Source organism: Dipteris shenzhenensis, chromosome 20 (assembly GCF_047967505.1).
Source record: "Dipteris shenzhenensis isolate YYH24624 ecotype China chromosome 20, Dip_SZ_1.0, whole genome shotgun sequence".
Classification (NCBI taxonomy): domain Eukaryota; kingdom Viridiplantae; phylum Streptophyta; class Polypodiopsida; order Gleicheniales; family Dipteridaceae; genus Dipteris; species Dipteris shenzhenensis.
The window spans coordinates 47429090-47443015 of record NC_141615.1 but is presented as its reverse complement, the minus strand read 5'-3'; the positions used below and the strand labels follow the sequence as shown (position 1 = coordinate 47443015).

Genomic DNA, 13926 nt, shown 5'->3' with positions numbered 1-13926 from the left:
TTGGGGAGGGAGGGGGTGGGTGCTCTTGGTCTTTAGGATGCTCGATGATAGCCTTCCCCTTGTTTGTAGTGTCCTTGCTTGGAAACCAATTGTGTCTTTGTTAGTTGGTTGAGAATCACAAAAGCAGCATGTGGGCTGAGATCTTGCCAGTCATGCATGCCTATACACCCCTTGACCCTACTGGCCATGGTATAACGATTGTGTGGGTGTGTGAAGCTACCAATTCGTGATGGGTTTTTTTTCCCCATAACTCCACCCATGGAGAGTGCACTCTGAGGAGAGAGCTTGGCCAAGGGTCCAAACTCCCACAAAAGTGGAAACAAAGGAACCAAGACCTTGTGGCCTGAAAGAAGCAAGGGAGGGAGCGAGGGGGGGGACCTGGTGTGAAGGGACTTGGGGGCCAACGGAAGCGTGTCTCCACGGATCTCAGCGCTTCTTCTTTGTTGCGAAAAAAAACAAGAGCAGAGCAGGATCAAACAGTAAAAGCTTGCTGCTGCTGCTGCTCCTGCTCCTGCTCGCTGATTGATTCAAGGTGATGAGGAGACACGCCCCCGCTCCCCCCCCCCCTTCCCTTCTCACCCGCGCCGTCGACCTCGTCTTCGCCTTCGTCCGCCTCGCCGAATTCGAGATCCTCTTCGTCGCCTTCTTCCTCATCGTCTTCCTCCTCTTCAAGGACCTCGTACTTTCTCTCCCCCTTTCCGTTTTCCTAGTTTCTTTCGTCTCCCATTTATCCCCCTCCCCGCCTCCTACTGATCCAAATTCTGCTTGTACACAGTAATAAAGACTTTTGCATGCGCTGAAGCTCCCTATGCTAGGCTAAGCGTTTTCCTGAACATTGTCTCGCTCTGCTGCTTGCACAAGGCTCAGCGGATTAATTTTCGGTAGCGCTAATTTTACCACGTAAGCCGTTCGTCGGTCCTCTACGAAAAATGAAATCTTTTTTGTATCTGCAATCATGGCGACCTTTCCCTTAGATAATCGTGCTAGATCGAACCGGGCTTTGCTACAATCCTCAGTTCCTTACTGATCTCCAAAGATGCTGTCGACATACACCTTGAAATTCGCACCAAATTGTCCTAAATCAGCAGCAGGAGTGACATTTTGGTGCTGTTTGGAAGGCTAAACTTCAATGCTTTTGACCAACTAATTATTGCGATTCTGTTTGTTTCATTTCTGGCGCACACTAACTGAACAGACGCTGTGCGATTTTGCAGACGTCTAGGCCAGAATTCAATCAGATCCTTGTGAAAAATAAGGAGCGGGGCGATCATTCCCTTTTTTAAGATGTTCAAAAACGCATACCAATCCGGCTTTCTTTCCATTCTCTACAGTGTTGGGTAATGACAGCATTAAAATGATGTTAATCTCTGTCTTTGTATCTCGTTTAGATCTGTTGTAAAAGCACTGTGGTTGTTTTATATGATTGTTATGGAAGGCTCTGTCTGTAACGTCACGAAGAACTTGCACCTATATTTAGTAGTCTTGAAATTTGTATGTCAGGAGCAAGCCCTTGCAAATATGGGACAAGCAAGGTACGTAGAGCAAGATCTCTTATAATTCAGTGCCCAATTCTTGCTTTTGTGTGTAACAATTTAAAGCCAAGCTGCGTGCCATCCGATGCTTGGCTTGCTGGCTGAACTTCTGGAGTCATGTGAAAATGTTAAAACCATAGTCACATGAACCTAGGTAAAACTTTGTTCAGAGCTGCCGTGCAAACGGTGTCATAGTTATGTTCTCATTTTTTAATTGCAGTGAAAAACGGACATATTAAGAGGTTGACAGATGAAGACATCCAGTCCTGTGTTGTGGAAATCGTGGGTGCCAATGTGACTACAAACTACATATCTGCACCTCCAGATCCTCATGGCACGTTAGGGATTAAGTTGCCTTTCTTAGTAATGATAATCAAGAATCTTAAGAAGTATTTTACATTTGAAGTAGAGGTGCTTGATGACAAGCACATGAGGCGCCGTTTCAGAGCATCTAATTATCAAGTAAGGTGTTAATCCTGTGTGAAGTGTTCAATTCCTTCCACGGCTCTCAAAATTAATAATCAGTGGTGCTATGTCTAGAACTGGCCAATGTTTGTTTCCTCTCTTGTGATTCTACCAAAATTTTGTGTTATAAGTTGATCCTGTCGTAGCAGAGAGATTTGTATTTTTAATCTTCTCAGCCAGTGGCATAATGTTTAAGAACCTTTGAAATAATTGTTGTTTTCTGCACAAAGACCAATTGTTTAGATTTCAGTCAAATCATTGCATTAATACCTTCGTGGTTGGGTCATGTTCTTGCTGCTTGTTGCATCCAGAGAGTTAATGTTTCCCATATATTTGTATTTTGTTGAACATCTATGAAAATTTCGACAACTTGATGGCAGACTATGACTCGTGTAAGGCCATTCATCTGCACAATGCCCATGAGGTTGGATGAAGGATGGAACCAAATACAGTTTAACCTCTCTGACTTTACCAGGCGTGCCTATGGTACGAACTATGTTGAAACCCTTCGTGTCCAAGTTCATGCAAATTGTCGTATTCGTCGCATCTACTTTTGTGATCGGTTGTATTCTGAGGAAGAGGTCCCTCCAGAGTTCAAATTGTTCCTGCCCATTCAGGTACAGTCCATTGTCAGTTATTATCACGATCATCAAAATGTGCTTTTACTTAATGCTGTGAATTGTCCTCTAGATTGTGTCTTCATCATACAGGCATTTGTGCAGGAAACTAGGGCTATGGAGGCTGCATATACTCAAGAGGCTACTGCTCCTGTCAATCTCTCATAAACTATCGAAAGGCCATGGGGTTTTATCTTGTAAAGGCTTGACTTGAACATGCACCAATAATGGCAGTGGTTGTGGCTAAGCCTATTTTGTTCAGATATTTTACGAGTTTCCTCGTACATTTTTGAAGAACTGCTTGTTTGTGGGAATGTTGTTACATTGATAATCTATCTGTCTTTCTTGGTAATGCAAATTATAGGTTGGGCGTAATGGTCTATGCATGCAAGGTTGTTGTGCATTTGGAGGGAAACCTGAAAGTTGGGTTAGCCTTTTCTTTCCTAGATGACGACTTTGGATTACACCCTTTTTTGAATTGATGGAAATTGTGTGCTTAGTCTTACAGGCATAATAATCAATCTTCTAGGTTTGTGTAATGGACCATGGGGAAGAACCTCCAAGGCACAAAAATTATCTGGTGCACATTTAGTTTCTTTGGTCATCTTTGACCCCCAAAAAAATTGGGAATTTTATACCAGTGGAATATGAGAAAGATGTGGATCTCATGTTTGCGTAAACCTCCCAAGTCACGTAAGAAAGTGCATGTCAGGCAAGAGATTTCTGGAGAAAATAGAAAATTGTTAAGTGTTCACAAAGGTAGTTGTGAATTTTTACAAAAATGGAATATGATTTTTTGCAACATTAAAAAGTTTAATTCGTTTGTAATGATGTGAGGAGTGCATTCCTAGGCATAGCCTTTCGCTTGTGATGTTACATGTGAGATAGAGGATGAGTTTCTTTTGATATAACAGTCTCCTGATCTGCAAGCCTAGTAGAAGTTTTGATATTTGCACTTTATCTTTGCCGTCGTTTGTATTACAATCGTTTAAAAGAATGGACTAAGGAACCAATGCTGCTCCTATGATGATAAGATACTGAGAGGAAACAAATCTGAGTGCTTCACACAAGAATTCCTAAAAGCTTAGTAGAAAGTTATGTCACAGTTAAAGGGGTTGGTGGAAAGCTGTTAATGTAGTAGGGTCTGTGAAAGTCAACGGAAATTCTATGTCATGGTTCAACCCCTATAATCAGGCAGCATGATGCTGCATGTTGAAATGCATAGAGCAAGTGATGCACAGTTTTATTGCATACAGTGAACAAGCTCTCGAAAGTTTTGCTATATTTTGACCTAGGCTACAAATTACCACATAAAAATTTGAGTCTTGGATTTTTTGTGAGATAGCGTGAATATAAGAATAAAATAAGCATCTGTGAGTGCGTGTGAGTGTGTGTGTGTGTGTGTGTGTGTGGAGAGAGAGAGAGAGGGGAATTATTCATGGTTCATGTATTGAATTGACCTTTCTCTTCTATGATGTCATTTAAGGAATTATTCAGGGTTCATGTATTGAATTGACCTTTCTCTTCTATGGACTGTATTATGTCCTTTGTGCCAGATAAAAATTCAAAATTAGATTATTAGTTGGGGCAGGTCAAGAGATTGGGTTGAAAATGGAGAGGGAAAGGGACGCTCTTAATTATGCTGAGCCTTTGCATTACTTTGGAATAGCTAGGAGGAATTATTCAGGGTTCATGTATTGAATTGACCTTTCTCTTCTATGGAGTGAATTATGTCCTTTGTGCCAGATAAAAATTCAAAATTAGATTATTAGGTTGGGCAGGTCAAGAGATGGGGTTGAAAATGAAGAGGGAGACGGACGCTCTTTATTATGCTGAGCCTTTGCATTACTTTGGAATAGCTAGGTTTTAGAATACCAGATAGCTGCCTCTTGAGCTGGTTTGTGCCTAGTATTGATGCGAGTCACACAGTCAGCTGTCTAAAAATTACAAGCTTGAACAGCCAGTGGGGCTCACAGCTTAGGGAAAGGGCTGAAGTATGCGTGCAGGAATGGAGGAGAAAGCGCAGGGCTTTGTAGATCACATCGCCCTCCCCCCAAAAAAAAAAGGAACTTGACCTGGAGAAGTTGAGACAACATTCAAAATTGAAATTTGATTAACAACTCCTTGCCTCCCTCACATGTGGAATGGGATCCTCTCCCTCACATCCACTTTGCATTGCACTTATGCACACATGCATGTGAAGATACACACACAGGGCAAGGAGTTGTACACACAACCTACATCATGAACAAAGAACATGAAACTTATATTGAGTCCTAAAGGGTTAACCTGAGAGTGGTGTTCCACCAAGCCATATAGGGTCCTAATTCAAGGTTAGGTCAATCTTTCTTAGGTTAGTTTCTTGTCGACCTATCCTTTGTGTTAAGACTAGTTTCACCCATTCTTCAAAAGTGTCCTACCTTTATTTTATTCCTCAAGGCCTCATACGATTCAAAATCGTATGAGAAGATGTTCTGAACAGAATTTGCTATGGTTGTCACAATTTATGGCCCATTGGAAACAAAATCTCTCTTCAAAGAAGTCGTAGTGAAACAATCACTACGACTCTTAAAAATAGCTAGCCTTTTAAGGACACTGCGATAGCTTGGTGGAAATCCACCCTATAAGGAATTAGTCTCATGTCTTTGTATCCCCAACAAGGGGAGAAGTCATGGAATGCATGTAAATAATGACATAAAAAACAATTTTCAAAATAAATTGAAAGACTAAGATGATACAATTGAGGGACTAAAAAACAGACACAATTTTCTCCCCAGTGAAGCATTATGAGATTCTTATGGTATGCTCCTAGGGGTACCCACAAACTACTCGGGATTATATTTGTACACAATGCTTGCTCATTGCTCTACTGGCTCTGCTCTTTTCTAAAATTTGTATCTACCACTCTAGTGATGGTTCTCAGCTCCAATCAGTTGCATCTGATTCCTAATTTTGTGAAGAAAATTTTCGTAGGGTGGTTTGGGTGGAGAGGTTGCTGCCTGAGAGGAAGGCGAGAGAGGGCGATTTAATTTGTTGTTTACATGCTTGATAAGGTAAGTAGTTTGCATTGATTAATTTCTTTGCGTTGTTGATTAGCTTGGACGTAGAGACAGGCGGAAAGGAGCCTTAGTGGTTAACGAGCCTTGGAGGGACAGGGAAGTAGAGAGACAGGAAGGACGAGTGATGAAGGGAGCCTGGAGGGAGAGAGAGGAAGGACTGAGTGATGAAGGGAGCATGGAGGAAGAGGAAGGACCGAGTGATGAAGGGAGCATGAAGGAAGAGGAAGGCGGCAGTCGGGTGAGAGAGGGAGACGAAGAGAGAACTCTGCCTCTCCAAGCCCCCCCTCACCCTCATATATTCGCTCAAGGCTGTTGCGGAAGTTTCTCGATCTGAAGTTTCTTGAATTCTCTCAGGGCGGGAGCTGCATGGATGTTCTACTAGACGAACCTTCTCGAATTGACAATCCCGACCTTATGTTAATTTGCCCGTTTCTCAAAAGTTACGCGTTATACTTAGGTTAATTTTCCATCAGCTAGCGCTTCTAATACAGATCAGGGGCATCTACTAACATATTATTATCAATTAATCCCATTTATTAATACCCAAGAGATTTTGGAATCTTTCAAAACCCAGATGGTAGCTTATGCTTGGGTATTGATGAGAACATAATTGTAGCTCTGCTTACTAAGGTCATTTGCTTCTTTTTTTAACGCATTGTTTAAAACTCTCTCTTTTGCTCTTTGCTTGTTCTTTTAATTTTTTATTAATTTGTAAGATTGGATATATTCTAGTCTTATGAAGGTAGATACCATTTATTGAAGTATGCATGATTTTAACCGACATTTAGGAGATACCTACACACATATTTGTGTATAGGTACACATTATGGTGGCCTCCAACAATTATGTACCACATGTCTACCTCAGCATCCCACTCGGCATCCATGCCCCATTTTGATGAGAGAGCCTCACTGGAGGAGACGAAATAGATTTAGCACGTATGTACCTCAGCATCCCACATGACATCCCTGCCCCATTGATGAGAGAGCCTCACTAGAGATGAGATAGATTTAGATAGTGAGGACCTTTCATCGCCTTGCCTTGCTCTAGTTCTAGTTGCCACTTGTAATCCATGATATCCTCTAGATGCAAAGTTGGTTGTAGCTGTAAACCATTTTAGAGACGCTTCTTGTAATTGCAACCTATAATAGAGATACTTGTTGTCCATGTCATGAACCTATCACACCAGTGGAGATGTTGCAAATGCTTGCAATTGGGCTAATGATTTTTTAAAGCATCGTCCAATCAAATCTAGAAAATTTGAGGTCCTTCATATTTTCTTGAGAAAAAATCAAGAAAAGAAATTAAATTTTATGTTCAATCTGGGAAAGTGGAAAGCTAAAGAGAGATGAGGATATAACCTATGGTCCATTGCTCTTTAAAAATAAAAAAAATATTGCTTTGGGCACTCCCACAACTATTCGTACACTGTCCCTATGCATTGGTGCATTGACCATAGCTTTCACAACACATCCTATAATCTCTTCAACCATCCTTCTCTTTTATTCTAGTCCCCCATATCTCCTTTTGTCATATCAACCATCGGCAAGAGGGGCTTCGAATTCTTATGACGTTTTTAGTCTTAGAGTTCACACCACAAAATGAGAGGATTGGATAATGTACCTTGTGCACTTAAGGTTGCATCTAGTGGTTGATGGTGGAAAATCGTGGAAGCATCTCATTGAAAATCAAAATAGTGAAGGGGCACATTTCAGGCTTCAAGGTTTACGAAAAACAAAAGAGGGTTTCTTCAATATAGCATGTGTTGTGAAAATGAGGGATCAAGCTCTTCGAGTGAGAAGGCAATTACCTAATCTAACACTAATGTAAGGCAGATGAAACCTAAATCCAAACATGATGAAGAGAGCATGGATTCAAGTTCAATTAGGTTACATGCTTGAAACTTGTACTCATAAAGAGACTTGACATCTTGCTTGATGTCATTGCTTGAAATGGACCTCCCTTTTATAGGAGAGGATACATGCTTGCTTGCTCACATGTGGGATAATGCCTCCATGCCATGTGGCGGCAATGACAAGCATGCCCTTGCTTCTTGTCTTTACCCATACCTTTGCCTCTTTTTATGTGTTCATGGTGCCACAACTCTAAACACCTCCTCTTGGTGCCATGATCCTTTGGCCAATGCACAGTAGTCAGACGTGAGTTTATGAAAGAAAAGTCGATCACATCCCCTTAGTGCATACTTGCTACTTTAATGTAGTCAAGTGCGTCATTACAACATGATCAATACCTCACCTGGGTGCTTACATAGGGAAGAAGAGAGTGGGGGTGATACGTCTCTTCAAACATAGAGGGCTTCTTCTTAATTTTCCTCCCAACCACGGACTCTATGACCTCCCCTTTGCCTCCGTGAACTATCCTCTAGCTCCCTCCTCCTCCCACTTTCCATGTGGGGCTCTCCTTCTAGAATCCTCCCCCTTGCTCAGCACTTGCCACTTGGCTTCTAGCTTTGGTGCCATATGTCCCACAAAGGACTCCTCTCTTTTTAGCCCTCTCTAGGACTCCTTATGCACCTTCTCATAAATGCCTAGGCCTAGGCATGACCCTAGACCCAAGCCCTTTAGGCCCTACTAATGCAAGTGCTTGGCTTCCCGCCTCATACCATGGCCACGGTATTACAGTTGACGTAACATTCCCTTCCCCTTAAGAAATGTTTACGTCCTGGAAAAAAATTTTGGGAAATGTCCTCTAGAGGATGCTTAACCTTTCCCATGTTGAACTCTCTTCAAGTCTATCTTTCCACTTAACTAGACATTCTTGCCATATAGTATGCCGTGTTCTTTTTTCTTGTTTATCTAGAATTCTTTTTGGTCCGTGTGGTAAAGATGTAGGTTCAATGAGTTCAACTAGGACTTCATTTCCAATGAGATTATCATCATCTCCTAATTTTCTTTTTAGCCTATTGACATGAAAAACTAGATGTACTCTACATCCCTCAGGTAAGGCTAATTTGTAAGCGAGTTCTCCAATCCTCTTAAGTGTTGTGAATGGTCCACAATACCTAGGAGACAACTTCGAACATTTACCTGTCTTTAGAGATTCTGAAGATTAAGGTACCTTGAGGTAGACTTTCTTATTTACTTCAAACTACGGTGGGGGTTTGCATAAATTTGTGCTCTATCCTGAGCTCTTCTTATGCTATCTTTAGCTAATTTAAGCATTTGATTCATATATTCAAGAAAGTCTTTGGCCACTTGAACCTTCTCTTTTTTGAGTCCCACTACCATTGGGGCTCTTGGTTGAAATCCATACATCATCATGAATGGACTAAACTTGTAGCTGAATGTTTGGCACTGTTATATGCAAATTCTATTATGGGCAAATATTGTTCCCAATTAGTTTGCCATTTACTTACATATGCTCGAAGCATATCCTCAATGATTTGATTAACTCTTTCAGTTTGACCATCACTCTGTGGATGATCCTCAGTGCTCATATTCAATGAAGTTTCTGACTTCTTAAACACAGGCCTACAAAAATGCTGTTAAATTTGCTATCTCGATCACTAACAATACCGGCTGGTAGCCCATACAGTCTATAGATATGCTCCACAAATAGCCTAGCTAATTCTGGAAATTTACCATCTTCATTAATAGGAATAAAATGAGCAAACGATGCATAATTACCCACACAAAGTTGTGTTCCCTCTGTGTCCTAGGTGATCCCACAATAAAATCCATGGAGATGCTTTCCCATTTGCCAGATGGAATCTCCAATGGGTGTAGGAGACCTCCTAGCTTAAGGCATTCAGCCTTATTGACGTGGAACTTTTGGTACTTCAATACATAACCTTGGACATCCTTACCTATTCCAGGCCAAAAGAATTGTCTTTTTAGAAGCGCATATGTCTTTTGAATTACCGAGTGTCCAGCACTCGGACTATTTCATGACGTTCAAAAAGAATTTGGCACCTAATGTCATTATTCGAGACACATACTCTACCCTTGTAGAGCAGGTAGCCATCTTCAATAGTATATTTTCTCCACTTGAGTCCTTTATCACCAACCTATGGTGTGTCGCCATTTCCGTGCATCTCCTCAGTGAAAGCCCCTCGATTAGTTGGATCCCTACTTCTAATTACTTTCCATATTTCAGAGAAGTGAGGATCAAACTCACATTTCCCCTTTAAGGACTCTAGGAAATCATTTTGAAATTGAGTAAAACTCAATTCATTAATAATTAGCATTCGACTAAGAGAGTCTGCTACCACATTGAACTTCCCCTTCCGATATGTCAATTGTATATCAAACTCTTACATTAATTCAGCCCATCTAGCTTTTCTACCTTTAAGCTCTCGCTGATTGCAAATCCACTTAATTCTCTCTTGATCAAAGATGATCTCGAATTTTGCACCATATAAATAGTGCCTCCACTTCTTTAAAGCTTAGACTATAGCATATAGTTCCTTCTCATATGTCGAGTAATTCTGTTAGGCACGATCTAACTTTTTGCTTTTAAAAGCCACTAGTTGACCTTTTTGTAAAAGTACTGCACCAAAAGCAAAATCGCTGGCATTTGTCTCAACCACGAATGGTTCATTGGGATCCACTACTTTTAAGACAGGAGCTGCTGCTATAGCTACTTTTAATTTTTCAAAACTTCTCTTTTGAGGTTCATCCCATATGAAGGTGCTTCCCTTCCCCTTAAGCTAGTCCGTCATTGGAACACCAATCTTAGGATAATCCTAGATGAATCTCCTATAGAATCCGGACAAACCTAAGAATATATGTAATTCTTCTAGATTTGTAGGATGTGGCCATTCCAATATGGCCCTTACTTTGTTAGGGTTTATACAAACCCCTTCTTGGGATATTATATTCCCAAGTATTTCACTTCTTTTGCAAAGAATTCACATTTGGATTATTTAGAAAAGAGTGAATTATCTCTAAGCAGCTGGAACACTTTTTGCAAATGTTCCAAATGCTTTTTCTTGGCTTTACTATAAATAAGGATATCATCTAAAAATACTACAGCAAATTTCCCTAGATATGGCCTTAAAACACTATTCATAAGTGTCATGAAAGTTGCTGGAGTATTTGTTAATCCAAATGGCATTACTTTAAATTGATAATGCCCATACCTAGTACGAAATGATGTCTTAGGGACATCCTCTTCCCTAATTCATTCTTGGTGATATCCTGACCTTAAAATCAATTTTAATAAAATATTTTGCCCCTTGCAATTAATCAAAGCGCTCATCAATGCAAGGCATAGGATATTTATTTTTTATGGTGATTTTATTTAGTGCTCGATAATCTATGCATAAACGCATAGTACCATCCTTTTTCTTTACCAGTAAAACTAGTGCAGACCAAGGTGAGCTACTTGGTTCAATTTGGCCCTTCCTAAGGTATTTCGTTAATTGTCTTTCGACCTCACATTCCTCCGTTTGACTAAGCCTGTTTGACTAAGCCTATATGGGGGTTTACAAGCAGGGGTAGATCCATGAATTAAATCTATTTTATGATCTACTTCTCTCTCAAGGGGTAAACCATCAATCAAATCCGATGGAAGACCATGCCATCCAACAAGGAAGGCACATTACCGATGGGTTCCCACAAGACTACTCGAGGCCCATGGATATTACCTTGGCAACTCTTATATATGGGTACCCAAGCCTTATCGGAGCAATCAACAGCCCATCCATGCTTGCCTAAGCCTAAATGTACATCATCTCCATTGCAAAAGCAAGAGCAAAGCCCCAAATCTATAAATACAAAAGCATCAACGAGTGCAGATGCACCAGTAGTAGTCACACAAGAACCTACTCTACAAAGATGCCAAGAACAGCGAGAACCTGCTTGCAAGGACAAGGGAAAAGCGACAATGTAGGAGGATCATACATCAAGGAATTCATCTACCTCCTCTCGAGTAGTTAGGCAAGAACCTGTCTCAAAAAGGGAGACAGCAACACAAGAACCTACCAAGACGAAAGCTGAATCCACGTTGGGAGCGTCACAAGAACCTTCCTTACTCAGAAATTTGGCATCTATCATCAGGGAAGCTACACAAGAGTCGTCCACACAAGTAATGCCCATCACAATGGAAGTCCCACAAGAACCTTCCAATGTGAACAATGAACTATCTTCATCCTTGAGAACTTTCTTAGTTGAAACTTGGGCTCAACAAAAGCAAGATATTTGAGACATTGCGATCCTACTCACACTTGATACATCGAACATATCTCACTTTATTATGATGAGTATCATAGAAGTGGTACATGTGGGAGATTGCAATGTTCAATGGTGCAACACTGACAACAAGAAACATGCCAACAGTAGATCCACAAGAACCTACTCCTAAAAACGGAGTAGTTCCACAAGAACCTACTGCTGCAATGATCAAGGATCTCAAAGAACTTCCTACAACGTTGCGGCCAACGGGATGACAACTACTTGCCAACGAAGATTTCTAATAATGTCTTAGTGACTCTCCTTCAAAGTGATTATCAGACTTACATGAGGTCCCAGATAGCGATACAATTCATATTCCTCTGTTGGTCTACAAAATGATGATCTTGCTAGGTCTGGGTCACAATTAGTCAATATGTCACATGTGAAAGTCCTAGGTGAAAATAGGAGGTCAGTCCTCTTCAGGTTCTCAGCACGGCACACTCAGCAAACACAAGTACATCAACCCAATGGTTTCTTGGATGGGGAGATAAGCTACAAACACTATAGAAAGTCGATATACTAATCAGCATCAACAACACATCCCTTCAGTAGAGCCAAAATAGAATAGAGCACAGCTTATGCCTAAGTCATCAGGGTCTTGAATTGGAGTTCACACATGGAATGACAAGTGGTTCTCCACAAGTAGCTCTCTTAAGGATGCATTCAACTACAGGGTGAAGGTGATTACACCAATATGGGTTGGATGAGTTTCTTGTGACCCTCAAAGCTTTTTTCACATTCCTTTACTAACATCACCATTAGCTATCTAACTTCTACTCATCCTCTTTTCATTATGTTTCTTTTCTTTTAGTTCTAGCTTAGAAGCCTTTCCTAGAATCCCCCTTCTATAAACCTCTGCGGCCATAGTTTTCATTTTATGGGTTTGTATGGTGTATTATCAGACTCCTCTCAATTTGATGACTTAGAAAAATAAAGCTCCAGATGGTGCCATAACCTTATTGGGCTCAAATACTTCAAAGCAAAGCCCTCGATGAAATATAGTCCACAAAATGGATTTTGAAGGCACTTCAATGCAAAGAAGCAAGACGAAATGTCATGCACAACTCCTGACGTTCAAACATGGCATTACAAAGACAAAGTCTAATGAAAATCCATTAGAATTCCCACTCAAATCAATCTAGGACTTAAGAGGAGCATGAGAATGCACTTTACTTACTCTGCTAACACTAACACCACTATGATTTTACATCAATCCCTACTAACACCTTCTTCCTACTAACCTCTTAGATTTCTCTTTTTCTTTTTCTTATTCCTTCTTTGAATGGTCACAAGTACTCAACTTGGTTCACTCAAACCTTGAGGTGCTAGTTCCAGAAGAATCACTCATCCATACTTCTAGCAAGCATTACATAACAAGAAGCCACTACATCCCTCTGCTCTACAATGGGCCAAAAAAGATGATTCAACCCAATGAACACGAACGACTACTTGGCATGATCTTCATTCACAGTCCTCCAACAACCATGAACATTGCATGATCCAGAGGATGGATCGAGATCAGGAAGTGGAGCATGTTAATAGATTGGTTAACAGCATGCCGCCGTGGATTGAGTGAGGTGATTTGATGGACAATGGCAAGTCCATAGAGCCAGGATTGTCTTGGAGCTACATGGGTCCAAGAGGATGGTAAAAGAATGAGAAGGGAGAGTGGTATAAAGAGAAGGGTTGGCCCTCCCTTCAAAAGGTGACTTGTATAAAAGTCCAAATGGTTGACTTTGGTCTTCATTGTTGTTTGCACAAGTTTGAATACAAGCTCCCTCTTTTCTTCCAAGAGAGTGTTTTGGGTGTTCTCTTGTTTCCATTGTAGTGCCCTTGTGTTTGCCACTCCATCCCCCTTCACTCTCCTCTTCCCTTCTCCTCCCTCCCTTGTCCCCTCTCTTCTTCCCTCTTCCCCTTCGCTCTTTTTTGCGTGGAAACACATTGCAACAATCTGGAGACTGCTTGACTGACACTTGTAGAGGACCTGCAATTGCTAATTGCCAATAGCCTGCACCTTGAGCTTGGGCGATATGGTCCTATCTGTAATCAAGGGTCTTAT

At 41.0% G+C, this 13926-nt stretch overlaps 2 protein-coding genes across 2 annotated transcripts; both read left to right on the top strand.

Annotated features, from left to right (window-relative positions):
- The first annotated feature begins 334 nt into the window (after positions 1–334).
- LOC147889768 (GRIP/coiled-coil protein) lies at positions 335–1337 on the top strand. The gene is made up of 2 exons (XM_087391738.1): positions 335–679; positions 1215–1337. Exons 1-2 carry the CDS (start codon positions 536–538, stop codon positions 1281–1283), a joined length of 213 nt encoding a protein of 70 aa, XP_087247864.1. The 5' UTR covers positions 335–535; the 3' UTR covers positions 1284–1337.
- On the top strand, positions 1215–2947 carry LOC147889767 (uncharacterized). The gene is made up of 5 exons (XM_087391737.1): positions 1215–1337; positions 1501–1532; positions 1753–1994; positions 2378–2614; positions 2720–2947. Exons 1-5 carry the CDS (start codon positions 1285–1287, stop codon positions 2780–2782), a joined length of 627 nt encoding a protein of 208 aa, XP_087247863.1. The 5' UTR covers positions 1215–1284; the 3' UTR covers positions 2783–2947.
- The last annotated feature ends 10979 nt before the right edge of the window (positions 2948–13926 follow it).

What these genes read in the sequence shown, in the direction of transcription:
- LOC147889767 (XM_087391737.1), top strand. Translation starts at nt 1,285, where the DNA reads ATGTTCAAAAACGCATACCAATCCGGCTTTCTTTCCATTCTCTACAGT. An exon ending in TCCATTCTCTACAGTGTTGG is followed by an intron (nt 1,338 to 1,500) that starts GTAATGACAGCA and finishes TTTGTATGTCAG; the next exon opens with GAGCAAGCCCTTGCAAATAT. An exon ending in AATTGTTCCTGCCCATTCAG is followed by an intron (nt 2,615 to 2,719) that starts GTACAGTCCATT and finishes GCATTTGTGCAG; the next exon opens with GAAACTAGGGCTATGGAGGC.
- LOC147889768 (XM_087391738.1), top strand. Translation starts at nt 536, where the DNA reads ATGAGGAGACACGCCCCCGCTCCCCCCCCCCCTTCCCTTCTCACCCGC. An exon ending in TCCTCCTCTTCAAGGACCTC is followed by an intron (nt 680 to 1,214) that starts GTACTTTCTCTC and finishes GCGATTTTGCAG; the next exon opens with ACGTCTAGGCCAGAATTCAA.